We start from the raw sequence: 25,836 nt of genomic DNA on the forward strand, positions 1-25,836 counted from the left end.
AAGACGAAGACGACTGCAGCGATGCACTTCATCGGTTTATCACATGATTTGTCATAACCACCACCGTACGTTGATTAGTCATTGCAAGAAAAAAAAAAGACACGAGAGGTTCTTGACGGGAGGGCTAGGGACATCGGGCCTCGTTCTCAACGTTCACGCTTGTGGCATAGATTCACCATGCCCCCAGTTTCTGCGTCCAAAGCAAAGCGTCAAGCGTATGTGTACCGATAAGTGTTGTATACTAATACCTATGCAGTGAGAAGGCCGCCAAGGCTGCTGCTAAGGCCGGCAAGAGTGGCTCGTCCAAGGACTCTGTGACCACAGACGGTACCTCGGTCAGCGCTTCGACCAAGAGCTCGGCCTTTGAGGAGGAAGAGAAGGGACCCATCACAGATATGAAGAAGTTGGCTATTGCCACGGAGCGCAACGCCTCTGGTGTCGTTGTGAGTGACAAGCTGAGCCGTGACTTGCACATTGACAGCTTCTCCATGTCGTTCCACGGTCGTCTGTTGATTGACAATGCTACCATTGCGCTTAACTACGGTCAGCGTTACGGTCTCCTTGGTGAGAATGGTTCCGGTAAGACGACGTTCCTTGAGGCCCTGGCCAACCGTGATGTGGAAATTCCCGAGCATATTGACATCTACTTGGTCCGTGGTGAGGCCGAGCCGTCGGATGTGAATGCGCTGGACTATATTATTCGCTCTGCGCGTGAAAAGGTAGCTCGTCTTGAGAAGGAGATCGAGGACATGTCGGTGGCTGACGAAGTCGACGAAGTGGCCCTGGAGCTCAAGATGGAGGAGCTGGAGGACCTTGACCCGAGCACCTTTGAAGCCAAGGCTGGTGCGATTTTGCACGGTCTTGGTTTCTCGCAGACCATGATGAACAAGCCGACAAAGGATCTGTCGGGTGGTTGGCGTATGCGTGTGTCCCTGGCGCGTGCACTGTTCATTAAGCCTCACCTGCTGTTGCTGGATGAGCCGACAAACCACTTGGACCTGGAAGCCGTTGTGTGGCTGGAGGCGTACCTGTCGACCTACAACCACATTCTTGTGCTGACCTCGCACAGTGCCGACTTTATGGACAATGTCTGCACGAACATTATTGACCTGACTATTCAAAAGAAGTTCATTACCTACGGTGGTAACTACACGACCTACGTTCGTACCAAGACGGAGAACGAGGTGAACCAGATGAAGGCGTACCACAAGCAACAGGAGGAAATTGCGCATATCAAGAAGTTCATTGCCAGTGCTGGTACCTATGCCAACCTGGTCAAGCAGGCCAAGTCGAAGCAGAAGATCATCGACAAGATGGAGGCGGCTGGTCTCATTGAGCCTGTGGTGCAGCCCAAGCAGCTGCGTTTCAACTTCGAGGATGTGCGTAAGCTGCCGCCGCCGATTATTGCGTTCAACGATGTGGGTTTCAGCTACAGTGGCAAAGAAGAGGACTTTTTGTACAAGGACCTGAACTTTGGTATCGACATGGACAGCCGTGTGGCTATTGTGGGTCAGAACGGTACGGGTAAGTCGACGCTGCTGAACCTGATTACCGGTGTGCTGCAACCCGTAACCGGTAGTGTGCAGCGCCACCCTGCGTTGAAGCTCGGCAAGTACTCGCAGCACTCGGCGGACCAGCTGCCGTACGACAAGAGCCCGCTTGAGTACATTGAGGCGAAGTACAAGGAGAAGTACCCTGACAAGGATGTGCAGTTCTGGCGTGGTCAGCTGGGACGTTTCGGTTTGTCGGGTGCGCACCAAACCTCGGCCATCCGCACGCTTTCGGACGGTCTGCGCAACCGTGTGGTGTTCTCGCAGCTGGCTATGGAGAACCCGCACATTCTCCTGCTCGACGAGCCGACAAACCACTTGGATATGAGCTCTATTGATGCCCTTGCGAACGCTATCAAGGAGTTTGAGGGTGGTGTCGTGATTGTCTCGCACGACTTCCGTCTTATTTCGCAGGTTGCCGAAGAGCTGTGGGAGGTGAAGGACCGCAAGATTGTCAACCTCACCAAGCAGGACATCAGTATCCAAGACTACAAGAAGCTGCTGATGAAGAACAGTGCTGAGGCAATTGAACGTGCTAAGCTGACAGCCAAGTCGTCGTAAGGCTCGTTCACTGCCTTGTATTTGTAGGACGTATGCTGACGACGCTATGGCGCGCGACATAAAAGTAGAGCGAAGCGTGGTAGACCGACAGGTAGCTGATTCATCCACGTGGCTTCATGCAGTTGCATGCAGATTGGTGATGTGTGGCCAAAACGAAGGCGGGAAACCAAGTAGACCACCGCCACGATTGGCTGTTGGCCTGATCCTTTTACGTCTAGCCAGGACGCGTCCAAGGAATCCAAAGAGTGTCGTTCTCCTACATGGCCAGCACAGAGAATGGGGCCGGCAGTGCGTCGGCAGGTGTTATGCCATCGAGTGATCCAAAGAACCTTGGTTCTGATGCCATGAATGTGTTGAAAGGCGACAGTGTGACGTCGGAAACATCCATGAACAGCTCTGGGGCAGCCCCGACGGATGGCAACTCCAAGCCAGAAAACAGTGACGCGCCGCGTGCATGGCCTACATCGTTGCCACCTTTGCCACCGCATATGGCTGGTGCCGATCTGCCTATCGCTAATATCTCTCGAATTATGAAACGTGCCTTGCCGGACAATGGCAAAATTGCTAAGAACGCGAAGGAGTGCATGCAAGAGTGTGTAAGTGAGTTGATCAGTTTCATCACATCGGAGGCCAGCGACCGTTGCGGCAGTGAAAAGCGTAAAACTATCAATGGCGATGACATTTTGTACTCGCTCCGTGTGCTGGGCTTTGACAACTACGAGCAAGTGTTGAAAGTATACCTCAGTCGTTACCGCCAGGCGCAAGAAGAGAATCCGCGTCAGCGTCGCCGAAGAGCAGGCAAGCGACGCTCGTCACCGTCTTCCTTGCATGATGGGACAGGCACAGATGGTGATATGTCAACAGTAGATGGCGCGCAGGCGGATGATGACGGGCAGGACGATGACGATGACGACGATGCAGACGATGATGTAGACGACGAGTAATCCTAGCCTGCTGGTGATGGGAATCGCTCTTTCTTGTGCGCGAGTATGCAGGTACTTTTTTTTTCTCTTGCACGATGTAACTAGATACGGAAAAGAACTTCACCACGAACAACACTAATAATAACAACATTAAGAACAAGCAGTAGCTGAGAGCCTTGGAGAGCTCTACTCTACCGCGAGAGTAGTCATAGTGTGCATCCTACGTATGCAATAGTTAGGCCGAAGAGACGCCATTGTATGTTTTTGTAGCCAGACCGCTGCCTGAGCCACGACCCATCAATCATCTGCTGTAAGTACACATGCTCCATAAACAGCGAAACATACCACGAACCAACGCCATAATCATGCTAGAGTGTCAGCCAAACCCAAAGAAGGTACATACCGGTACAAGTAGAAGAAGAATGACAAGAGGTAGAAGCCCAGCTTGACAAAGCTTTCTTTCTTGTGCGTCATGAGCGTCCGGAAGATTTCTGTCGCGTCCAACAAATAGCTTTTATTTATCACTCTGCTAGGTGAGCGGTGGAAAGGCGTTACGTACTTGTTAGCGTTGTATGCCAGCAGCGGAATGTTGAGGAAGAGCGCAATCCATTGGCCAGTGAGCAAGAAAAGAACAGTAAGGAAAGCGTGTGCACCCATTTCTGGCAGCATAAACTGGTTAAGCTTCGTGCAAAGATCGATAGGGTTGATGTAGTCCGATTCCAAGTCCGAGTACATGATCACGTAGAAAACCATGACGAACAGCAACACTGCTGTGAGAATAATGGAAAGCAAGTACAGCCAACCTGCGATGAATGAGTATGTATAGGCCAACCTACCGTCTCCTGGCATATTGTAAACTAGGACGTGTCAATTCTCGAGAAGGGCCCTACGTACCACTCGCAAAAAGTCCCTAGTTAAAAAGTACAAGCGCAGCGGAGCAGCTCCCAGATCGGTGGCTGCGACACGCCGTCCCCCTACGGCTATATATGCGATTATGTAAGAAAGGGCAGGCAGCGCGTTACGCGTGCGCGGCAAGAGCCAAGCGCTGCCGCTTGCGTTGGGCCACGTCGGACACTGAAGGTGAGGGTGCAAAGTACATACATCGTAGTTTTTCAGGGAGCCATTCGCCATTGTTAATGATCAGCACCTTCATAAGTGGATGGTAGGAGAGACCTGGTAAAAGTTTGGGCGTGATAAGAAAGTACTGCCCGGCCTCCGGTCGGCATGTAATGTCGACCATATGGTTGTGGACAGCACGCTCAGCGCGAGGATCCATGCCCTGATTGATCTCGTCCACCAATGAAAAGGGTGATCGTGAGAGTTCCGTCAAGCTTAGAAGATACAAAATCGTCGAAAGCGACCGCTCGCCACCAGATTGGCGCTGGCCAGTAAGCAGTTGCAAGCGCTCGGTATCACGGAACTTGACAAGAATATCGATGCCCCATTTTTCATAGTCCTCTTCACGCGCCAGACGCACTTCGCCAGCACATCCCATACCTGCTGTTAGTCAAATAAATACATACGTGCAAAAGCAGCAGCGAATCGATTGTTGACGGAACACAACAAAGCGTCCAACGCAGGAAGCCAATGCCCTTCGACCTCCGCAATCGCGCGATCCAAACGGACTTGCTCGGCACGCGCATCAGCAATGGTGCGCTGGAGCTGTGCGATCTTTTCTTTGCGCGTGCGATACGCTTCCATCACACTAGGACCGACACTCGAAGGGATTTCAAGTTGGGCTTGTGTGCGTTCCAACTCAGCCATGAGCTCGGCAGAAGACCGGTCGGTCTCGTTCACATACTCGCGAAGTTGATCCTGAATGTCTTCTGAGGCATCAGCTAGGCATCGCTCTGCGCGGCGTTTACAAGTAAGCGCATGCTCCTTGGTATCGGTAAACGCCGCTATAGCATCGCGCACAGCTTGCTCACCCTCATCCACTTGCACTTTGTGGTCACGCAGCGCGGCTTCACGGGTCTGGATCTCACTGATGAGGCACAAAAGAGCCAACCCATCTTCGTCACTTGCATTGTACGCACGAGCCATGGTTTGCAAGAGCCGTACAGCTCGCTCCGCCACCTTACTGCGCTCCACGACCAGCTTGCGTCGCTCTTGATCGAGCTGCTGACGCTGGAGCACGACAGAAGGCCGCTTCTCTTCCTCCTGCAGGCGCTCTTTCTTCGTACGCAGCTGCCATTGTAGACGCTCCCAAGCCTTGTGCTCATCAGCCGCAGCTTGGTGCTGCGCTGAGAGGGTGGCTCGCTGTTCGGTGAGCTGTTCCAGGTGTGTCGTCTTGCTGAGGCGATCAGCTTCCAAGTCACGCAAAGCGGCCTCGGCACGTTCTAGTTCCGCCTCTGAGGACTGGACGGCATGCAAGGCGTGCTCTCGTGCTTCAGGATCACTGGTGTGAGCAAAGTTTCGTAGGGGTTTGAGAACACGCGATAGCGTCTGCGGCAAACGTTGGCCATAGCTCGAGTAGGTCGTGGAGAAAATGGTGTCGCCAGAAATGTAGCGACGTACAGAGCGGTCCTTTTCCATCGCAGCGGGATCTACGCCCCCTTGGAAAGCAATAGGAATCGCATGCAAGTGGGCCGTGCTGCACAAGTACCGAAGCACATCAGGCGGAGCATCGATACAGTCCAATGCATACGCATCGAACCCATGCGAGGTAAGCGTAGACACAGGCATGGGCGGTGTGTAGGTGGACAGCGCCGGGCCGCCTTCCATTTCCACGACATTGAGACGCCATTTGCGTTTGTCGATCAGTTCACGCGTAAAGAGGTCGTAGTCGGCACGTGTTTGGCACACAAATGTACGTTGCACAGCCCAGCTAAGGCACGTCTCGATCGCACGAGCTGCTTCAGGGCGCTTGAGCGAGAGGGCAACTAGGACAGGCTCATACACAGTCCGCTCAAAGATCCCTTGATTTTGCTCCAGCCACATGGTCGCTTCGTACGTATCACGATCGCCACGCGCAAGAATTTGCAGGCGCTGGTAGCGCACCGTTTGAAGTCGGTCGAGGCTGAAGTGAGTAACATAGGTACATACGTGAGTCGTGCTTCCTTGTGCTGAGTGCGTGCACGTTGCACCTTGGCATTCCATTCGCGCGTCTGTGCATCCAGATCACGTACATCTTCTGTAGCAACACGATGTTCCGTCTTGACAGCCCGCCATTGTTGATCTAGGGCGGTAAGGTCAACGGACGGGGGGCCAGTAGCAACGGACGCCTCCAGGGCGGCAATTTGTGTCCGCATTTCGTCCATGGCACGACGTCGCTCTTGCTCAAGCGACTCGAGTTTGCGTTCCTGCTCGTGCAAGCTTGCCAACTCCTGTTCAATAGATTCACGCGAAGTGGAGAGGCGCTTGAGATGGACCATGGCCTCGTCGGCTTCACGTCGATGCTCCGTTTGCAAGATAGTGATTTTGCTAGACCGTTGTTGTGCTTGTTCTAGGGCAGTCTCCAGTGGCTGCATGGCCAAAAGGATCGTTTGCAGAGCGTGTTTGGCCTCTTCACGCTTTTCACGCGCTGCCGTGTACCGATCCTTGGCTTCGCGGTAGTTGGCAAAAGCGACGCGAACTTGCAGCGACGCGACGCGCTTTTCCAGCTCGACACGCTCTTCGTACCGACGTATATCGCGTTCCAACACGGCATTTCGTGCCTCCAAATGATCATGCTCTTTTTGCTCTTGCTCCAGTCGAGTGACCAAAGCGGCACGTTGATGACCGTACTGGATCAGTTGAGCATGCCATTCAGACAGATGCGGATCGCCGGCGGCGTGCTGGGTATCTTGAAGCAGCTTGCTGGGAGTCATAGCTGCAAAGTCAGCCACACGATCCTGAGGAAGGAAAGAGCACAGATTGCCCACTTCGATATGGAAGCGCGAAACAGCTGCATGGACGTCGCGAATCGTGGCCGCCACGCCGTTCAGCATCCAATCACTTGTGTTCGAGTCGCGGAACATGATTCGGCGTAGAATCACATTTTGCTCCTCTGGGAAGCCTTGCAATTCGACCTCGACCCAGCCTTGAGCATGCCCGAGCTTGACATACGACGCCACGTCTTTCGCGCGGCCCAACACACTAGGCTTCCAACCCAACCCCAAGGCAATCGCACATACCACCGTACTCTTGCCTGTACCGTTAGGTCCGATGATCATGTTGAGATAGGGGCCAGGGAAGAATTCCACGGCATCGTACGTCACAAAATTCTCACAAGCAATACGCACAATGGCGCCAGGCAGGTATCTAAGGTGAGTGCAGGTCTTACATACCCTCCTGCATTGCGTGCTGGCCGTGCCGATGCATGAGGCCCTACCTGCATCGCAGGCGCTTCACACTGTCGCTCGTGCTCGCCTACCGACGGTGTACGGCGGCGGCGCGCACGCTGCGTGCTCATCACCGTGCGGCGCGAGAGTACGTCGTGACACACAAACGCGTCGCTCACCTTCTCTCACGTGATATGCAAAGGACGCGCCCCCACATTGTGGCACTTTCGCACGGCGCATCAATGACGGCCACGTCTGCCGAGCAGGCGTTGCAAGAATGGCTTCGTGCTATGGAGTTAGATACAAATAAGGCACCATGGGAGACGTGGGTCCAGTATTTTGACCAGCTCCCGCCGCAGGTTCTTCGCACTGTGGGCGAAATGTGGACGCCGGTCGAACGTGCAGCTTGTGCGCAAATTCGTGAACGGCGCCGGCGGTATGCAGAGAGGATGGCACCTGAGTCTCTGTCAGCACGAGTTCAGCGCATCTCGCATCCTACATGGTGGCAGGCCTGCGTGGCCGAATTGGAAGGCGAAGACGAAGACGACGAGGAAGACGAGGACACAGGCCATGATACCCCTCCACGAGCAGCAGCAGCGACGAGGATAAGAGCGACAGCCGTGGACGAACCTATCTTGCCAGCGGAGGCGGATCGGTATGAGCCACGCGATCTTCTTTCTACGCAAGGACCGGCCGCGCAGCTGCACGCCGAGTACCAACGAGCCATCCACCAGGAGGCGCCCGCCATCGAACGACACATCCCTACCCCGCTGGTGGATGCGTTTCAGCAGCAAGTATGGCATGCATTTTGCTGGGGCAAGGTACGTCGACAGGCTCACTCATGAATAGATCCCAGAGGTCAGCTATGATTGCGACTACGATGAGCGATGGGATGCGCCACATCGACGATACATGCAGGAAGATGCATGGTTCGAGGAGGACGATAGCGATACGGGGGCATAGACATGATAGATAGTGGGTATGTAATGCCTAGAACCCAAAAAGGCGCAACGTTACGCTGTGCCGTCGTAGCGCTTCACGATGCTGAGGTCAGCAGAGACGAAGATACGTACTTGGCCTCGTAGGGGTGTGCTTCGCCAGGGAAGATCTTGAGGCGCTCGAGACGACGCTCGCGAAGCTTGTTTTTTGGTAGCATACCAGACACGGCACGTCGGATGATCTACGTGTGAGACAGTGGATGACATACCTGTTCCGGCTTGTTCTGTAGCATGTCCTTGAACGGGATTTCCTTCAAGCCACCGGGGTACATGGTGTGGTGACGGTACAGCTTTTGTTCCGCCTTCTTTCCTGTGACGGCGATATGCGAGGCGTTTGTCACGACGACATAGTCGCCGGCATCGACGGCTGGGTCGTACATGGGCTTGTGCTTGCCCATCAGGGTCACGGCAATCGAGCGGGCAAGGCGGCCCAGCACACGCTCACGCGCGTCGACCTGGTGCCATACACGAGCAAAGGCTAGGGATGTCTAGGCGACGTGAGCCGCATCTTCATACGTACGTTGCCTACACGTTGCGACATGGCAGACAGACAAAAGGCAAACTTCGTGGAGCGACTGATCGGCCTTCGGCCGGGGGAGCTGCAAGGCCCGATCGCCATGTGCGCGCTGGCTGACTGGCTGGCTGGCTGGCAAGGGCGTGTTGCGCCGCGACGGGCGTGGCCCACGCATCCCTTCGTAGTACTACGACAGCGTAGCAAGGTAGGCTATCATGTCGTTTGATTTCAACCCTACGCCGGACGCAGGCTCGACGGATCCGATGTCGGACTTTTTGCAGCGTGAGAAGCAGGCGGCTGGTGAGCTGTTGGGCGGCGACCAGGACTTGTTTGGCAGCAGCGGCCACCACAAGAACAGCAGCACCAACGCAGCGCCTACGCAGCTCCCGAGCGACCTGGATGACTTTGAGCAGCGTGCCAAGGCCTTTCCGGCGCTGGATGGCGAGGAGGCACTGACGGACACGCCTGCCCCGCCGAAGCCTGCGACGGAGGAGGAGCGATTCCAGGCCTCGTTCCCACCGCTGGACAGTGCGTCGTTGGACGCTGGTGACGATGCAGGTGCGTGGGATTCGTGGGACACCGAGGAGCGAGAGGTCCCGGCCCCTGCTTCGGTCCCGGTGCCAGCCCCGGTAGCGGAGGCTACGCCAGAGGTGGCGGCCAAGCCCGCGCCTACGTCGATGCCAGTGGCAGAGCCGACGCCGGCGAGGGAGCCAGCGCCTGTTGAGGCGGCCAGTACGACCAAGACACCGTTCACGTATGCCGACCTGGACGAGGACACGGAGCCGTTGCGTGCCTGGCGTGAGAAGCAGGAAGAGGAGATTGCACGCCGTGAAGCGCAAGCGGAACGTCATCGTGCGGAGGCCATCTCCAAGGCCGAGCAGGAAATCGACCAATTCTACGCAGACTACAACGCACAGAAGGAAAAGAATATCAAGAAGAACAAGGAAGCGGAAGCGCGTTTCCTCGAGCAGAAGCAGAAAGAGCTGGCAGAGGGTACGACGTGGACGCGCATCACGAAGCTCCTCGATTTGCAAAACAGCCAGTCGAAGACCATTGCCAAGACGGGCGCTGGTGCGAGTGACTTGACGCGGATGAAGGAGCTGTACCTCAGCCTGCGTCGCGAGGGTGAGAAGGCGCCGGGTGCTGCGGGGTACTAATGAACTGTGCAATAGAGAGATAGGTCCTTGTCCGACCATGCATGATATCTAGCTAGTAGGGTGGTGGGAGTGGCATCCCGCGATCGTGCGAGGCAGAGACAGGGGTGGAATGCGGCGCCTTTGCGGACGCAGGTCGCCGACCAGACGCGAGCATTTTGTACTCTTCCGGCGAGGGTACACGTCGCGCTAGCTCGTCCAGCAGTTCGTCAAGTGTGCCCAGGAAATGCGGCGGCGCTCGTTTCCGCAGCATCACGACCCAGTGCTTCTTGATGACGTACATGGGCCACTGCCATTCCGGCGTCGCAAGCTGATCAAAGTCGATATCGGCAGCATTCTGCTTGCCTTGAGCCCGAATGCGCTGCAGCAGGATGTGATCGTCGTGCGGTGCGTACCAGCGCGCATTCTGCTCCTCTGAGCTACGACGCTCTGCACTCAGCATACCGCGCCACTTGCGGCTTAAGACGCTGATCCGCCGGGGCGAGGGGCCCAGTCGTTCGTGGATCAACGTCCATGGCAGATTTGGGCCGTCCGGGGAGCATCCTACCTTTTCGCAGCATTCCAGCACAGCCTGCCGCAGTGCCTCTTCTTCTTCTGGGCGAAAGGCGCCTTGGGGGACAGGGCCCTGGCTCCGACTTTGCATCTGTTCGCGCCAGAAGTGCTTGCATACGTTGCCAGATCGGCCCAGTCGTGCGCCGATCTTTTCCCATTGGTGGCCCAACTCGGCCACCGCCGAGGCCAGCGCTTCCATCTCGTCCTGCGTCCAGTGCCCGCCCCGCACGACGTCCTTGCGTAGGCTCTTGATGTGCATACGCACCGCGTAATTGGGGCGCGTGCCTACAGACAATGCAATGTGCTTCCATAGCTCTTCATGCATGTGTTTCTGCTCCGGCTTGCGATGCCATATGAGTTCGTCCAACGCAGCCTGCGATAAGCGGTAGTGCTGTGGTGAGTCAGCAGTGTACGTACCTTGCAAAACTTGTTCAGCGCATCGGTTGCACGATCTTCCTCGTCCTGGCTCCATCGTCCAGTGCGCCATGTAAGGCCGTACGCTTCTTTGAGCCAGAAAAGACGATCACTGGAGTACGCATGTTCAAGCACCATTTGCTCGTACGTCTGCCCTGCATGCGCAGCGACAAAGGCAGCGCGTGCTTTCTCCTGGTCAGGCTTCAGTGGTCGAGTCTGTCGGCGTGCAGTGGAGCGACGTGCGCGTGTCGGCGGCGCCGAGGCGGAGAGCGGCAGTCGCGCGGCGGACGCGCTGCTGGGGACAGACGCAGACGTAGACGCGGCTGCAGCATCCAGGACAAAGGGCAGCGTCGCATCTAGAACCAGCGGCGCAGCCGTGCTGGTATCGGGGGCCGTAGCCAGCTGCGGATGGAGTTCCTGCATGGCGTCCAGCGTCTGCGAGGCACTGGCGTACGTAGGACGGACGTCATGATAGTCGCCTGTACGTGCGCTTTTCGCGCTGGTATCAGCCTCGTCGACGCGACGCTTTCCAGAGCGTGACGTAGCAGTGTCCATATGTAGGAGGAGCGCCGTGTTGACATCCGCCCCGCCCGTAGCACTACGTGTGGTGGATGGCGGCATGGCAGCCAGCGGCGGCGGCGACGGGGGGGCCGTTGCTGTATGAGATGTCGTGGAGGGCCATGGCGAGGACGCGTCCCATGCATGGGACGCGTCCGCCGGCGGATGCGTCGAAGGCATAGGCGCTCTCGCTCGTTGCGCTCGCTGCTCCATCTCCCCCAGGCCAATCGCGCGAACGGCGGCAGCGTCGCGGTGAGGGTGGGGCGAGGGGGCCTACGCGCGCGCGCGCCCATAGTCACGTGGCAAAATCGCTAGCTACCTGTACCTTGACGTCGAGGCTATGTCTCTCTACCATGTATATTACTTGTGACGGATGGTGCTCTCGCTCGCGTGGCGGATGGCCCATGTCAGCGCGTACGTCTTTGCAGCGTCTTCGTACGTGCTAAGAATCGGCGCAGCGTCATTGCCATTCTCGATCGTGTCGATCATGTTGGCGACCTCGGAGAAGAAGGGGTCGTCGTCCCTGTAGCGCACCACCTCCTCGTGGTCGTCACCTGGACGGCGGATGTACAGCATCGGTTTGTTGTACGGGTCCACCAAGCGCAGCTGGTAGCCGTCCGCGTACACGTCGAACTCCGTCGAGTACTCGGTACCCTGCAGTGCCACGGCATGCGTCAGCGAGCCCACGGCACCCGTAGAGAACTTCCACGTAGCACACGTCACACGCGGAATGCGGTTCTCCGGCGCAATCTTTGACTCGTCAATCGGCATCTTCGACAGCTTGCCCGGCTCTTCAAAGTGCTCCACCGAGTGCGCCATGACGGTGTCAAGCTCCGCCTCCCCACCAAAGTAGCGCATCAAGTCACAAAAGTGCGTAGCCTGCTCGACAATCGGGCCAGGGTTGCGCGACTTGTCCCACCAGGCAGGCTTGGCCGTATGTTCGTAGGCCATAATGTAGCGCGCGTTGATGGCCATGACTTTCAGGTTGTTGCAGGCAATGATTTGCTTCATGTGCTGTACCGCCTTGAGGTAGCGAAGCATGTAGCCCACGGACACCGTGCAGCCGCTGGCCTTCAGCATCTCCGAGACCTTGAACACATCCTCTGCCGAGCCCGTCGAGATGGGCTTCTCAATGAACAGCGGCGTGCCCTTCATGTACTCAACCAGCTCTCTCTCGAGATCACGGCCAGGTTCAGTGGTGCCGCGGTACTCGGGCGGCGAGCCCACCCAGATAGCATGCGGCTTCTTCTCGTTTTTCGTCGCCTTGACAAACGCGTCAAAGTCATGGTACACAACAGTATTCTCGTACGCGCTCCGCACGAACGACTCGCGCTTGGTCTTCAGAACACGCTCCGCACGAGCCATGTCTGGGTCGATCAGCGCAGTGACTTTCAGACGCGGACCGAGTTTGTGCTCGAGACGGAACGAGTGGTTCCATGGGCCCTCTTCCGAGCCAAAGTTGATGTTGCCCGCGCCTACAATCACCACATTGAAGTCGGCACCAGGCGCAGGCGGATCCTGCTGATGCATGGCTGTCTGCATGTGCGGGTGAAAGTCCAGCGTAGGCGCATCGCTGGTATACGATGCAGCCATACGAGGCACGGCGCACGGGACCGCGCGAGCACCGCGCAGCGAGGCGCGCGCAGCGCTGAACAGGGCAGTTCGGACTACCTTGGATCCCAGCATAGGTGAATGCACACAGGAGACCTGCACGGCAGGAGCCCGTCTTTTTGTACAGGCGGCAGCACGGCTGGCCTCCACACAGATCGCCCCAGCATGTGCATGAACGGCGGCCCTATTCGGCCTAGGCTGCGTCCCGTTGGCTTCGTGGGCTGTATGTTTATTAAAACAGACTGAATTTCGTGCGTGTAGACAACTGCAGCACGCTGCGATCTCGCTAGGGCCAACCTGGATCGGACCTGCGCCGTGAGGGTATCAGGTGGCCTTGTCTCTCGCATGACCATGGGAGGCCGTGCTTCGGCCTATCGAGTCCACAGATACAGAATGCGCTATGAGGTCATGCGTGTCTAGACTCTGTCTACGGTAAGTGCATAGACAGCTAGCGGCGTGCACCGCCCAGTCGCTCTGTCAGCATCGCCGTGGTCAGCGAGCCATCTCGGATGTCAATCACCTTGCCGACATCCGCCTTCACACTGAACATCGATAGAGCAGAGGCATACAGCGTCGATAGCTCCATACTGGCCGACACGGGGGCCCAGCTAGATTGGTGAGTCGTACTTGTACATACTGGATCAATACAAGCGGCTGTAGGTGTTAGGTGCCTTGTGTGTACGTACATAAGACGTGCGTCCATCCGCGTGATGCAACTCAAAGCTGAGAATCACAAAGCGTGGAGAGTGCTCAGGTAGTTCTTCCTCGAGCTCCTCAGGCGTAATGGGATCAAGGATCTCTTCTTTTTCGATGAGGAGCTTCTTCTTGTCGATCTTCACAACAAACGCTGCGCCCTTGGATGTGCTCTTGGACAGACGAAAGGTACGTAGCTCCGTCAGCAATGACGGGTCAATATCCACCGTCGTCGACATGACGGCAACGAGACACGGAATTGGTGACGCAGCCTCCACATCTGTACGAACCCAAAAATGAGGCCTATTTTGAGAATGTCTATGTGTGCTTCGCTACAGCGCGCTTGGTCACCATCTGCTCGGACGCCTGACGGATCGCCCACGTGAAAGCATACGTACGCGCAGCATCGCCAAAGGTGCTCTGAATCGCATCCGACTTGGACGCATCCTCCATGGCATCCACAGCGCATGCCACCTCCGCGTAGAAAGGATCGTCGTCCGTGAATTTGTACTCTTCCTCCTTGTCCGAACCTGGGCGGCGGACGTACAGCGCCGGGGCGTTGTAAGCGTCGCACAGGCGCATCGAGTAGCCATCGGCTAACACATGCAGCTCCGTGAAAAAGTCACGGCCATGCATGGCAATTGCGTGCATCAGCGAGCCCACTGCACCCGACTCAAACTTCCATGTCGCGCTCGTCACACGCGGCACACGCTTTTCGGCAGGAATGTCGACGCCCTCGTCAAAGCCGATCTTCGAGAGCTTGCCCGGCTTCTCAAAGTACTCCAGCGTATGCGCAATCACCGAGTCCAACTCTACTTCACCACCAAAGTAGCGCGCCAAGTCGCAGAAGTGCGTCGCCTGCTCGATCACAGGGCCCAGACTTACGTCCTTGTTCCACCACCACTGCTTGACCAGCTTCTCGTAGGCAATGATGTAACGGCAGTTGACGGCCATCACCTCCAAGTTGTTCTCAGCGATGATCTGCTTCATCATCTGCACAGGCTTCAAGTAGCGGAACATGTAGCCCACAGCGACAGACGATGCCTTGTCGCTGATATAGCTGCTGGTAGCCATCACCTCCTCGACCGAGCTGGTGGTAATAGGCTTCTCGACAAACATAGCCACACCTGGCAGTGCGTTCGCAATCATAGCCTCAGTGTTGCGGCCTGGCTGCAGACTACCGCGCGTCGAGGGCGGCGAGCCTACCCAGAAGGCGTGCGGGCGCTTCTCGGGCGTGACTTGCGCGAGGTACTCTTCCAAGGAGGCGAAAATCTCCGTGTCCTTATAGGCATATTGTGCATCCGAAGCACGCTTCATGTCCAGCACACCCTGCGCAGCCGACTCAAACGGGTCAACCAGAGCTACGACACGGAGTCGCTGACCCAAGCGCTTCTCCAGACGAATCGAATGATTCCATGGGCCCTCAGGTGATCCAAAGTTGATCTGGCCAGCGCCTACAAAGGCGACACGGAACTCATCGGACGAGGTAGACATAATGGTGGGGCAAGAGCCAGGGTGACTCGGCCGTCTTCCCACTCTACGCTTTCCTCCCCTCCCCTGAGAAGCCCATTCGATCGAGAATTGCTTATTTTCCAGCTTGCATTACCGCAGATATTTTTTTATTCATTTATACCTGGAACGCCGCGGGGTATGGAGCCCATGCTACGCCCTATCCCATCACGTGCCGTGTCGGCGCTTGGCAGGGCGAGAGAGCACACTGCTGTGCATAGCACCGGCGGCCAGACGAGGTGCACCCCTCGTTGCCATACCATGTCTATGTTCTTGTTATCGACCTACGTTGGACGACGAGGGATGTTGCATCCAGGCGAGGCAGAGCATGGTTATGTCGTAGGGTCTTGTAGCCTTTCTAGAACGCACCTATCTCTTTCTGTTCTCCCTGATGCGCCCACCCTTTTACATATAGAACGGTGCCTTGCTCTAGCCGCGACTCCCACCGCCGCACAGTACGACAGCCACGACGCGGTCCTCGAGGCAGGTCGGCGTACGCGAGCAGGCGAAGGTGTGTCCACATATCACGTGACCCTTCGTCGTGGACAACGGGCTCGGCTCCGACGCTCGCTCACTTCTCTACATCGTCGCCATGCCTGTTCCTTTTGAGGCACTGCTGCCTATGGGCATTGTTGCTGGCCTGTTTGCCGTCACTGGTACAGGTTACAGCTTGGTCTCCCGTCTTGCCAACGAGGGAAAGGTACGTGTTTCGTTGTAGGTGGCCCGACTAACGACACAGCCGATGCGTCACAACCTGGACGAGTGGGAGCGTATGATGATGCGCCGTGATTTCCGTTTGACGGGTAGCAAGCGAGGACAATCGGTGTGTACGGTGTACAACTAACCGGTAGCGCGAAGCTGTGGCCCCTCCCGAGTTTGCGACAAATAGCGCGTGGGGCTCGGAGCAAGTATAACGGCATACAGATAGCAATAAAAAATTGTGCAAGATGAAAGCGATGGCCATGAGATGGTATTATGATCTACAGTACATGCAAATTACGAGATACTTAGCGGCGGCGGCGGCGGCGTTCGTTGGGATTCTTGCGGCCCACACCCAGCGCTGGGAGCTCGCCCACCTGTGTTGTATGGGCGCCGCTGAGGAGGTTCGGTAGCCAGTCAGGGTCCGCATATCGTGCTGTGAGCGAGTCCTGGCCCTTTTCGAGGGCCCTCTGTAGCTGCCTCTCCTCTTTGTCTCTGCGTGTCTTTTGCTGCGAGAGAGCACGTTGCCATTCCAGCTGGTCTTCACGTAGAATAGGGATGCCTGTCTTTTCGTTCCTGCTTTGCCCACTAGGCTTGCCGCCTGAAGCGCTGCCAGGCTTGGGCATGGGGAGAGAGTAAATGGTACCGCGATTTTTGTATTGGAAGTTGGACTTGAGGTGGATTTGCAAGCCGCCGGTCCCTTCGCCTGGCGGCGCCGAGGTGACAGAGGTGCGGAGGAGCGTAGCATTGCCGCAGGAAGGACAGAATTTGCGCTCCATGTCTTTGCAGATCTTGAAACAGGCGTGGCACCGCAAAACCCAGCTCTTCACACGCTCAATGCGCAAGCCATCGACGCTGACCAAGTAGAGTCCCATCTGTAGCAGGACGTTTTGCACGGCAAAGTCGCCAGTCATACAGGCCACCGTCATGCGTGCCGGTGCGCCCTTCTTCCCACGACGTCGGCGGCCTTTCTTGGCCGTACCTTCTTCCACAGGAACAGACTCGTCTGTCACGAGGCCGAGCGACTTATTCTTGTGCTTGGTGATATTCTCTGGCGTAATCCATTCGCCTCCTGTCGCCTCGTCATCCTCGTCGATGGTATCATGCACAGGTTTGTGCTTTGCGGTGACCAATGTGAATCCGTCGTCGTCGTCGTCGTCGTCGTCCTCGCGGCTTTCCTCTTCCTTCTTCACCTGGGATGCAGGCTTGGCGGGGGCCGGTGTGGGGGCAGGCGCGTGTTCTTTCTGCGCTGGCTGAGTCTGTCCCTTTTCTGCTAGGCGCTGCGCCTCATGCAGCTGCTGGCCTGTCTTGCCGCCGAGCGTCTCACGAATGCGCCACGTCCCATGTGCCTCGACTTCCAGGGCGTAGGTCAGAGCCAAGACATGCAAGTCTGGCTGCGAGAGGACCGCGTAGTCACCGGTCTGCTTGCTGAAGTCAATGACTTTGCGCATGGCCTCCGCGCTAGGTTCACGGACTTCCAGCTGGATTTGGCCAGTGGAGTGCAGCGACTCCAAGTACTCACGCGCTCGCACATCACGGAGCTCTGCCAGGACCGAGGGTGGGATATAGTACTTCTCCGCGAGCCCTGCGATTCGGGCCTGTGTGAGCAAGGGCGCCGCATCCAGGACGAGCTTCTCGATATGGCACGCGCTCCGCGTCCCGCTCGCTGTCATCGTGCGCAACGCTCGCGAGAAAGCCGTACATGGGCCGCAGTGGCCTACGCAAAAAAAAATGGCGCTCGGCCGATCCCTCCACCTCTCCGCCCGACGTGGAGGCGGCGGTAGGTGGTAGATGGCTGCGTCCCTGCGGCGTGGCATCGATGTGGGTGGCGTCGTGGCGTGTACAGCAAGGAGCGCGACGGCCTGCTTTTCGCGCGGCCTTTTCTTCATCTCGTCTTGTTCATGCAGACGAGCGTGAGCTGGATCTGTACGAAGTGCTAGGTGTGCCACGCGATGCGACCAAGGCACAGATCAAGAACCAATTCTACCGCCTCTCGAAAGAGCACCATCCTGACGTGGCCAAGCATGAAAAAGGCAAGGATACGTTCCAGCGCGTAAGCGAGGCATATGCTACGCTCAGCAACGATGCACAACGGCGTGCGTACGATCGAACGCTGCGCACGTCGACGCCCTCGACGTCCGCCGCGTCGTCGTCTCGGCAGGACACTGCGCGCTATGCATGGGCCTACCAGCGCCGCGCGCAGGCCGCCTCGCAGGCGGCGTCGGCGCGCTATACACCTCCTGGTGCACGTGCATCGGCCGCGTCTGCGAAGCGATCGGACGACGCAGCGCAGCGGTACACGACGCAAATGTATGCTCGCATGGCCGAGCGTGAGGCCCGCTTGCACGAGGCGCGCACACGGTCAGGCTCGTACGCGTCCCCGGCGCCCAACCCGGACAGTTTCCGCGCATGGAGTCAAAAGCGTTGGAGCGAGGAAGAGCACCAGGCGGCCATGTCGAGCTCGACATGGCGGTTCTTGCAAGTGGGCACGTTGCTCGGCGGTACGTTGTGGCTCAGCCACCGCCTGTTTTCCTAAGGCCGTAATAGTACTTGCTATTTTTCTTCTACCTACGTACAATACACCGTCCCCCCTAGTCCACATTACAACGTAGGCGTATGCGAAGCGAGGCCCGTCGGGGCGGCCTGGCTGTCCGCCTGCCCACGTGACGAGGGGTGATGAGGGCTGGGCGGGCGAGGACGTCGACGCTGGGCCTCCTCCAGCGAGATCGTCGGGTTGCTGTACGACGAAATGACTGGCTGCGAGGTATCGCGCCCTATCGTCGCCTTCATGACCGACTTCATCCATGCACGCAGCTCCTTCGGATCTTCGTGACTGAAGTGGTGCGTCCGCTCGGCGTCATGCAAGATCTTGAAGCCATGACGGCCCGTGGAAGGGTCGTCGGCGTACACTTTGTAGCCACGCAATGGAATATGACTCTTGACTTTGACGGCATTGGGATCCCGCAGCACCAGCAGGTCGTTGCCTTGCAGGACCAGGTAGCGTGCGTTCCATGTATTGTAGCGCTCGCCACGCTTCTTGATCCATCCCTGCTTGTCCACCGGGCCAATTTTGCTGAGGACCGTCGTGGTGCTGGCGGTCGCCGCCGCCGCTCCGCTGCCCACGCCCGCGGCCGCGGCAGTGGTTGTGCCGACCGGCATCGGCGCCGAAATCTGGCTCTTGCTCGGAGCCGCGCCGCTCGGAGCAGAGACCTGCGTCTGCTTCGGGCGGGGCGACAGCAACGGGAATCGCGAGCGCGACTCCATCTTGGGGCTCGGCGACGGGGGCGCAGGCGCCGACTCTGTCACCGGCGTCGGCAAGGGAACAGGCTGGGGCGCCTGCGCCGCCGTGTCCTGCGGCACCGAAGGCATCGGCTTGGACACCATCACAGGGCTCGACAAGGGGCTTTGCGAAGGCTTGGGCGGCGTCGCAGGGCGTTGCTGATTATCGTCGGCCATGCGCCGCGGCACGCCTGGCAGGTCAGTGGCCGATGTCGTCGACGCCGATGGCACTGCAATGACTGTCGGCACTGAGCTCGGCACCTTGGGCGGCGTCGACGTCGATACAGGCGCCGAGAAGGGCAGCGGCGACGACGACGTCGTCGTTGACGACGAGAGGGGCGCTGACACAGGCACATCCTTGTCCCATGGCAACCGCGTCGCTGCCTTCATCGACGACCACGACGCGGGCGGCGCCAGCTGCGTACGGTGCGTAGGCGAGAGGTACAAAGGTTCCGAGGCCAGCGTCCTCGAGACAGGCGGCGTGCTCTGCACCGCCGAGGCCGACGTCGCTGTCTCGCGCAAGTCCAGGCTCTTTTCTGTGACGGGCGTGCCGACCGACGACGGCACTGTGATCGGCGCGGGGATCGGCGCGCTCCCCGTCATCGGCGGCGGCGACGTAGGCACCTGTGCCCATGCCGGTGGGGGGCTCTGTACACTCGGCGAGAGCGGCGCCGAACTCGTTGCGACGCCACGCTCACGCAGCTCCTTGATACCGTTGGCCACGTGGAATCGACGGCCAAACGCCACGATATCAATCTCTTTGAGCATATTGATATCCATCGCCAGCAGCGCATCACCGCTGATTTCATGCTCGGCCAGCTTCTCAATCACTTGGTCATCGTATTTCTTCGCCTTGGCCCACTGGACCACCTCCTCGACACTCCACGTCATCGGGTCCGTCGTCGGCATCGTAGCACTTGGCGCCGTGGCGGACGGCGCTGTGGCTGCCGACGGCACAGGCACACGGCTCGTGGTCGTACGCGCTGTGGCTACCGGCTTGGGCGGCGCCGCTTTTCGGATCGGCTCGTCCATCGAGAAGCTGCCAGGAATGCTCACTTCATGCGTATCCTCGTCCTCGTCCATCGTCGAGACCGCTGGCTCCGGATCGACGGCCTTGACAGGCTCCGGCTGCACGGACGGCGTAGGCTTGACAGGCTCCCGTTGCGCCGACGCCATAGGCTTGACGGGCTCGGGCTGGGCGACCTTCGCAGGCTCGGGTTGCGTCACCTTCACCGGCTCGGGCTGGGCCACCTTCGCAGGCTCGGGTTGCGTCACCTTCACCGGCTCAGGCTGGACCACCTTCACCGGCTCGGACTGGACCACCGTCGCAGGCTCAGGCTGGATCGATTCCGCTGGCTTCGCAGGCTCGTCCTTCACAGCCTCCATTGGCTTCACAGGCTCCGACTCAGCCGGCTTCACAGGCTCTGTGACATCCGAGCGCGTGACCAGCGGCATCGTGGTCACAGGCGCAGTCGTCTCATTCGCACCAGGCGCCGCCTTGGGTGGCACAATGGGCACGACCGGCACAACGGGTTCAGCAGTCGTTCGAGTGGGCGATGCGGGCGTCGCAGACATCGCATCTTCTTCGTCCTCACTCTCATCACTCATTTCCAGCATGGCCAGCGGCGTCACGCCCGGTGCTGTGCCACCCAGACTCATGCGCTTGGCATTGGAGATGCTGCCAGGCTCACCGAGTCCATGCGATGCATTCCATGCGCCGCCTTGTTCTTCTGCCTGCGCCTGCGCCTGCTGTGCGAGGCTCATGCGCGCTTTCTTCGCAAGCTCTGCTCGCGCAGCCGCATGGCCGACAAATCCATTCTCACTCCCATCGTCATCTTCGTCCTCCTCGGCCGCCGAAGGGATGACAGGGGACGACGTCTTGAGCTCCGACAACGCATTATCGATATCGTTCATCGTCGAGTGCAGAACGCCACTGGATTTAGCCGGGCCCTGGGTCGCAGAGGCGGCCGCGGCACCAGCACCAGCACCGCCGGCGCCCAGCGCCGCTGCACCGATACTGCCAAGCGCCACGTCATCAGTGCGACGCTCTTTGGTCGCGTCCTCATTCGTTTGCGTCGTCGGGGCGGCCTTGCTGGTGGCATCGGGCTCCACTGCGGTAGTAGACCGCTCCTTCGTTGCTTCCTTATCGGCCGGAGCCTGTGATGTAGCGCTATTCAGCATCATACGTGCCGCAGCCTCGTCGTACGTCGTATACGAGAACGGAAAGAGACCCGTCTCTCCACGCTCATTCGTGCCTTGGAACCAACCATCGCCGTAGGCATCGTCCTTCTCCACTACCAGGACACGCTCACCGACCTTGAAACTCACTTCATCTGGATTTTCCGCCTCAAAATTGTAGAGGGCATACACATATTCGACAGGCTTTGTCGACATGGTGCAGAGGGCCTCTCGAAGCGGTCGCAAAAGAGCACGTTGCGCACCGCAGCGGCGCTCTGTGCCATTCCCGAGTCACGTGATTATCACGGCGTTGGGCCGCCCACACGTCTTAGATGGGCCTACATGTGCGGGGCGCATCTATTAAATCACAAAGAGCAAATTCATGTCGATCGGATGCGAGGCGCTCATCTGCGGCTTCTGCGAGTACTTCGCAGCGAGGCAGTCACGCGTCGCATTGAGCAGCTGAACGTACGAGAGCTGCGGCCACTGCGATAAGACTGTAATAAACGCCCAGCTCATCGCGCCTGTGGCCTTGCCAGCCTCCGTAGCGTCCGCACTCGTCTGGCTGTCCTTGCAGCCAGACAGCATAATAACATCCGCACCGCTCGAACGCGTTTGGCGCGTGTACTCCGCTGCACTGCGGTTCATTGTCGCCGACTTGACTGTCGTGAACAAATCGCGCGCCATGCCGATGACATCGCCACGAGCATAGTCCATCGCAGCGCCAAGCAGACCTTTGCCGACATTCATCGAAATGTTCGTCTCCTTGATGTTGCCCGACGTCGCATAAATGTACGGCAAGTCCAGTACCGTACCAGAATGACACGAGTCAAAGAGCGCCGTAAGACGGCAGCCCATCGGCAACGGGCGCACCAGACGCGCATGCAACTCATCGTCGGGCATCTGTCCAGTCATCTGGAAGTCAACCGGAAGGATCGTCTCATTGTACCCATCCTCCTCGTCGCCTTCCACAGCGCGTTCCTGACCACCATGGCCTGAGTAGTGGAAGAATAGCGCATCGCCAGGCTGCGCATCCGACACAAGCCAATGCATCGCCGCGCAAATGTTCTCACGCGTGGGCATCGTGCGCGGATTGTTGCTTGGCTCGTCCGTGAGAATCACCATATCATCGGGGTGATAGCCTGCATGATCTGCTGTGTTAAACTGTAGGATATACATACGTTGAATAAAGTTGGCCATGTTGTGAGCATCGTTCCAGCATCCACGTAGCGCGCTGCTGCTTCTACACCGTGTGAGCTGAGGCGTACACATACCCGACATAATTAATTCCAATCAACAGAGCCTTGCGCTTGCCTGTCATGTTCGAGTACTCATAGTGCATGTCTGATCGATGAGCGAGGTCCCATTACATACCGCCATTCATAACACCACCTTGCGGATTGGCATGGACTTGGCCCTGGTATTGCGGTGGACCGACCGGGCCTGACATCATATGGTACGAGGTCGGAGGCTCCATGTCGCCACGCATGTCGTAGCCGCCGCCTTGAGGAGGTCCATAGCCCTGCGGTGCATATCCGTAGCCGTACATGTTGGTTCAAGAGAAACCGGCGATGGAGCCGTTCCTCCGATCTAGCTCCAATTTACACATCAGGGCTGCGCTGTGCCCTGATCGTAGCGCTTACCTCAGCAGGAGCACGAGCCTCTAGGCTAGCGGTGGGTGTCTTGACCCAGTGAGCGAGCTGGCGGCCTCAGCGGCGTGGCTTGGCGTAGCACGGCGCAGCTCAGCGTCCGTTACTTGGTTTCGTTCAGTGACGATGGACGTCAACGCGGCGAGCGCCCATGCGTTCTTTGAGCGTTTCCCATCGGAATTGCAGGGTACGTACTTTTCTGCTCACGCCAGTCATCCGTCAGCATTTGTCCGAGTCCCACACCGAGCGCGCCGCGGAGGCGCTTCGTCAAGCACGGATCTCGCTACAAAACGCTGCACCTACATTGCCCGCCCATGATGTACAAAAATACGAGACTGAACTCAACGATCTTCAAAAAGCGCTGCAGAGTCATGCGTCTCAATCGCATACGTTCAGTTTCCAGCGGCCTTCTCGTCGGTTCTTATCATCCTTGTCTCGCCGTCACTCGTCGACACCTAGCGCTTCGGCCAGCGACACACCCACCCCATCGAAAGAAACACCTGCCGCGCATTTTGCTGATGTAACGCACGAAATTGTCCGCATTCCAGCAGCAGAGCACCAGGCCGTCCACTTGCATCGCCTGCATCATTGCATCGTCCGTCTCGGCGATGTGCATGGCAGTGTGTTCGTGGACGAATGTACATATACTGTCATTGTCGGCGCAGCTCAGCAGTGCCGCCTATCGCGCTCGTCCAACGTGACTGTGTGTGTCGATGCGCCCACCCCGATTACGCTGGAAGAGTGCCGTGGTCTGTGGATTGGCAACCGGTCCGATTTGGAGCCGTCGCAGGCTACGGCTGGCGCCACGACCACGGCCACCGAGCGGGCCAAGACCACGTTACCAAGTGTCCAAGACTTTGACGATGTATTTATGCAAGGGTCCAACTGGTCGTACCTCCCTATCGATGCCGCTGTCAAGATCCAAACGCACTTAGACTCCCCGTATGGAATTGCTGAGATTCTGTAGCTTGGCCTACTCATATCTACGCTAGGGACCGCCGTGCCAATTTCCGCCGCTTCCGACGACGTACGTCCTTTTTGGAGAGAGGCGGAGGGAGTGTCAGCTCCTGATCAATGCTTGCCTCGTCGGACGAGTCACCTGACGTGCGACTGTGTTGGTACTCGGCGCGCGACAAGGGCTGGCCCAAGCCCTCGTCCTCCTCCGCGCTCAGTTCTTCGGGACGATCGCGACGCAGCGGCGCCACCTTGCGCTTCTTGGGCGACGGCGGTGGATGCATCGGCCCTTTCCGTGGCGAGGCCATGGGTGTGGTAGTCGTCGCATCCAGCGCTACAGGCTCACGGACATAGAGCAGGAGGTAGGCCGATGGATCGTCGAGAGGGCAATGACTCAGTGGCGAGACGTACGAGTCGTCCATACGCAGCCACGTCCCATCTGACGAGCGCACACTCGCGACGTAGTGACCGACATTCGGGCCACTGCCATAGTGATGCACCACCGCGTAGAGGCGGTACTGCTGCGCAGCGCCAATCGTACTGAGACTCTCTTCGTCCATTGTTTGGTCCGCGCCGAGACCCTTTTGGCGTTCGCTCATGTACCGCCCGAGATGCAGTCGTTCGCCATAGCTCACGGTTTTGTTGATCTTATTGCCGAAGATTGTGAACCGCTTCAAATGCACCGTCAAGGCCAATGGCGTTGCATCAATCGTAAAGCGCTTGGTCGCATCGACGTGACGGTGGCAGTGGTCGCATCGGTACTTGTCCGAAAGCATCTCTGGAGCAGTAAACGCGTCGAGGGCCTGTTTCACACTGGCAATCCCTTTGCGTACGTCCAAGCTCAGGTCCAACACGGGGTCAAACGTGTCAGAATTGTGACGGCAGCTATGGCACGTCACACGACTGCGCAGTCGCCCGCCAAAGATCTTTTGAATGAGCGTCGTCATGAGCACGGGATCGTTGGGCGCCACGCTCTTGCGGGCAAAGCATGTGCAGGCATGCTGCATGGACTCCAAGAGAAGACGCAAGTACTCATGCGCATCTTCCTGACGACCTGGGCGCAACGGTCGTGCAAATTTGCGCAAGTTGGCGATGAACTGCGACGGTGTCACGGCCGAGGCACCGCTGTACGCCCGCTCGAAGAACTCTTTGAGCGCAGCGACCGCGTTGAAGGCATTGGCCGCTTTCAGTGCTTGCTTCTTGGTACGTGGCATACCGTAGCGGCCCAGCAAGGTAGGCACACTTTGCGTGAGCATCGCATGCGCCAGTGGTGGCGTATGCAGGAGCGCCTGCATGACGCTGTTCATGTAGCATGTATTTCCACGGTTGTGTAGACCAGCTGCACGCATATGCGCGCGTGGGAACTGCGGGACGATCCGGGGCGTGTACAAAGGCAACGACGAGGCCGCTGCGTCTTTGGCAGTAGGGGGGGGTATATCGGCCTCGTTGTTGTCGGCCGTCGTCGTCTCGTTGACCACCTCAAAATGCGAGGCACGCGCCGCTTCCAAGCTCATACTTGCCTTGAGCTCATCACGCGAGCTTCCGACATAGCGCACAGGGTCGTCGAGCAGCGACTTGAGGAGGGCGCCTGGCTTGATAGCGTCTGGCACACTGCGTGACGTAGATGCTGCCGCTGCTACCGCCATATCTGTACGCACACGTCGTGCCTCACTTTTTTTGGGCGAGCGTAGGCTGCCTTTCGCCATCCGAGCGTGCAATCACCGCGTGCGTGGAGCGAGCGAGAACGAGCGAGCCGCCGCACGAAGCGTGACTTTTTT

At 58.1% G+C, this 25,836-nt stretch overlaps 16 protein-coding genes across 16 annotated transcripts; 7 read left to right on the forward strand and 9 right to left on the reverse strand.

Moving 5' to 3' along the window:
- Positions 1-177: 177 nt before the first annotated feature.
- On the forward strand, positions 178-2,111 carry Malapachy_2570 (atp-binding cassette transporter; the record flags this gene model as incomplete). Its single annotated transcript, XM_018137059.1, has 2 exons — positions 178-215; positions 257-2,111. 2 exons carry the CDS (start codon positions 178-180, stop codon positions 2,109-2,111), a joined length of 1,893 nt encoding a protein of 630 aa, XP_017993279.1.
- A 260-nt stretch (positions 2,112-2,371) lies between these two features.
- On the forward strand, positions 2,372-3,055 carry Malapachy_2581 (nuclear transcription factor y subunit b-3; the record flags this gene model as incomplete). Its single annotated transcript, XM_018137070.1, has 1 exon — positions 2,372-3,055. The coding sequence occupies one exon, from the start codon at positions 2,372-2,374 to the stop codon at positions 3,053-3,055; it is 684 nt and encodes a 227-aa protein (XP_017993002.1).
- Positions 3,056-3,331: 276 nt separating this feature from the next.
- Malapachy_2599 (er-derived vesicles protein erv14) lies at positions 3,332-3,787 on the reverse strand (the record flags this gene model as incomplete). The annotated part of the gene is made up of 4 exons (XM_018137087.1): positions 3,332-3,339; positions 3,380-3,402; positions 3,438-3,560; positions 3,594-3,787. 4 exons carry the CDS (start codon positions 3,785-3,787, stop codon positions 3,332-3,334), a joined length of 348 nt encoding a protein of 115 aa, XP_017993060.1.
- Positions 3,788-4,052: 265 nt separating this feature from the next.
- Malapachy_2592 (p-loop containing nucleoside triphosphate hydrolase protein) lies at positions 4,053-7,427 on the reverse strand (the record flags this gene model as incomplete). The annotated part of the gene is made up of 4 exons (XM_018137081.1): positions 4,053-4,531; positions 4,558-6,053; positions 6,080-7,276; positions 7,303-7,427. The coding sequence occupies 4 exons, from the start codon at positions 7,425-7,427 to the stop codon at positions 4,053-4,055; spliced, it is 3,297 nt and encodes a 1,098-aa protein (XP_017993065.1).
- Positions 7,428-7,538: 111 nt separating this feature from the next.
- Malapachy_2609 (hypothetical protein) lies at positions 7,539-8,259 on the forward strand (the record flags this gene model as incomplete). Its single annotated transcript, XM_018137097.1, has 2 exons — positions 7,539-8,117; positions 8,146-8,259. 2 exons carry the CDS (start codon positions 7,539-7,541, stop codon positions 8,257-8,259), a joined length of 693 nt encoding a protein of 230 aa, XP_017993132.1.
- Positions 8,260-8,332: 73 nt separating this feature from the next.
- Malapachy_2590 (50s ribosomal protein l13) lies at positions 8,333-8,835 on the reverse strand (the record flags this gene model as incomplete). The annotated part of the gene is made up of 3 exons (XM_018137079.1): positions 8,333-8,476; positions 8,504-8,782; positions 8,815-8,835. 3 exons carry the CDS (start codon positions 8,833-8,835, stop codon positions 8,333-8,335), a joined length of 444 nt encoding a protein of 147 aa, XP_017993063.1.
- A 188-nt stretch (positions 8,836-9,023) lies between these two features.
- On the forward strand, positions 9,024-9,965 carry Malapachy_2607 (clathrin light chain; the record flags this gene model as incomplete). The annotated part of the gene is made up of 1 exon (XM_018137095.1): positions 9,024-9,965. One exon carries the CDS (start codon positions 9,024-9,026, stop codon positions 9,963-9,965), a length of 942 nt encoding a protein of 313 aa, XP_017993167.1.
- Positions 9,966-10,017: 52 nt separating this feature from the next.
- On the reverse strand, positions 10,018-11,666 carry Malapachy_2616 (nucleolar protein; the record flags this gene model as incomplete). Its single annotated transcript, XM_018137104.1, has 2 exons — positions 10,018-10,905; positions 10,932-11,666. 2 exons carry the CDS (start codon positions 11,664-11,666, stop codon positions 10,018-10,020), a joined length of 1,623 nt encoding a protein of 540 aa, XP_017993094.1.
- Positions 11,667-11,846: 180 nt separating this feature from the next.
- Positions 11,847-15,284, reverse strand: Malapachy_2600 (nad binding dehydrogenase; the record flags this gene model as incomplete). Its single annotated transcript, XM_018137088.1, has 2 exons — positions 11,847-13,004; positions 14,127-15,284. 2 exons carry the CDS (start codon positions 15,282-15,284, stop codon positions 11,847-11,849), a joined length of 2,316 nt encoding a protein of 771 aa, XP_017993165.1.
- Positions 15,285-15,891: 607 nt separating this feature from the next.
- Positions 15,892-16,213, forward strand: Malapachy_2634 (hypothetical protein; the record flags this gene model as incomplete). The annotated part of the gene is made up of 3 exons (XM_018137122.1): positions 15,892-15,999; positions 16,039-16,122; positions 16,151-16,213. 3 exons carry the CDS (start codon positions 15,892-15,894, stop codon positions 16,211-16,213), a joined length of 255 nt encoding a protein of 84 aa, XP_017993179.1.
- A 93-nt stretch (positions 16,214-16,306) lies between these two features.
- On the reverse strand, positions 16,307-17,671 carry Malapachy_2672 (hypothetical protein; the record flags this gene model as incomplete). The annotated part of the gene is made up of 1 exon (XM_018137160.1): positions 16,307-17,671. The coding sequence occupies one exon, from the start codon at positions 17,669-17,671 to the stop codon at positions 16,307-16,309; it is 1,365 nt and encodes a 454-aa protein (XP_017992952.1).
- A 146-nt stretch (positions 17,672-17,817) lies between these two features.
- Positions 17,818-18,534, forward strand: Malapachy_2664 (hypothetical protein; the record flags this gene model as incomplete). The annotated part of the gene is made up of 1 exon (XM_018137152.1): positions 17,818-18,534. One exon carries the CDS (start codon positions 17,818-17,820, stop codon positions 18,532-18,534), a length of 717 nt encoding a protein of 238 aa, XP_017993032.1.
- A 65-nt stretch (positions 18,535-18,599) lies between these two features.
- Malapachy_2668 (boi1-bem1 protein-binding protein) lies at positions 18,600-21,671 on the reverse strand (the record flags this gene model as incomplete). Its single annotated transcript, XM_018137156.1, has 1 exon — positions 18,600-21,671. One exon carries the CDS (start codon positions 21,669-21,671, stop codon positions 18,600-18,602), a length of 3,072 nt encoding a protein of 1,023 aa, XP_017993028.1.
- Positions 21,672-21,815: 144 nt separating this feature from the next.
- Positions 21,816-23,004, reverse strand: Malapachy_2642 (mca1-metacaspase; the record flags this gene model as incomplete). The annotated part of the gene is made up of 4 exons (XM_018137130.1): positions 21,816-22,606; positions 22,637-22,698; positions 22,730-22,799; positions 22,830-23,004. 4 exons carry the CDS (start codon positions 23,002-23,004, stop codon positions 21,816-21,818), a joined length of 1,098 nt encoding a protein of 365 aa, XP_017993363.1.
- A 226-nt stretch (positions 23,005-23,230) lies between these two features.
- Malapachy_2662 (tubulin-specific chaperone c) lies at positions 23,231-24,071 on the forward strand (the record flags this gene model as incomplete). The annotated part of the gene is made up of 2 exons (XM_018137150.1): positions 23,231-23,291; positions 23,317-24,071. 2 exons carry the CDS (start codon positions 23,231-23,233, stop codon positions 24,069-24,071), a joined length of 816 nt encoding a protein of 271 aa, XP_017993034.1.
- Positions 24,072-24,087: 16 nt separating this feature from the next.
- Malapachy_2671 (cysteine proteinase) lies at positions 24,088-25,764 on the reverse strand (the record flags this gene model as incomplete). The annotated part of the gene is made up of 1 exon (XM_018137159.1): positions 24,088-25,764. One exon carries the CDS (start codon positions 25,762-25,764, stop codon positions 24,088-24,090), a length of 1,677 nt encoding a protein of 558 aa, XP_017992951.1.
- Positions 25,765-25,836: the final 72 nt, after the last annotated feature.

Source organism: Malassezia pachydermatis (assembly GCF_001278385.1).
Source record: "Malassezia pachydermatis strain CBS 1879 chromosome Unknown scaffold2, whole genome shotgun sequence".
In the NCBI taxonomy this organism is placed as follows: Eukaryota; Fungi; Basidiomycota; class Malasseziomycetes; order Malasseziales; family Malasseziaceae; genus Malassezia; species Malassezia pachydermatis.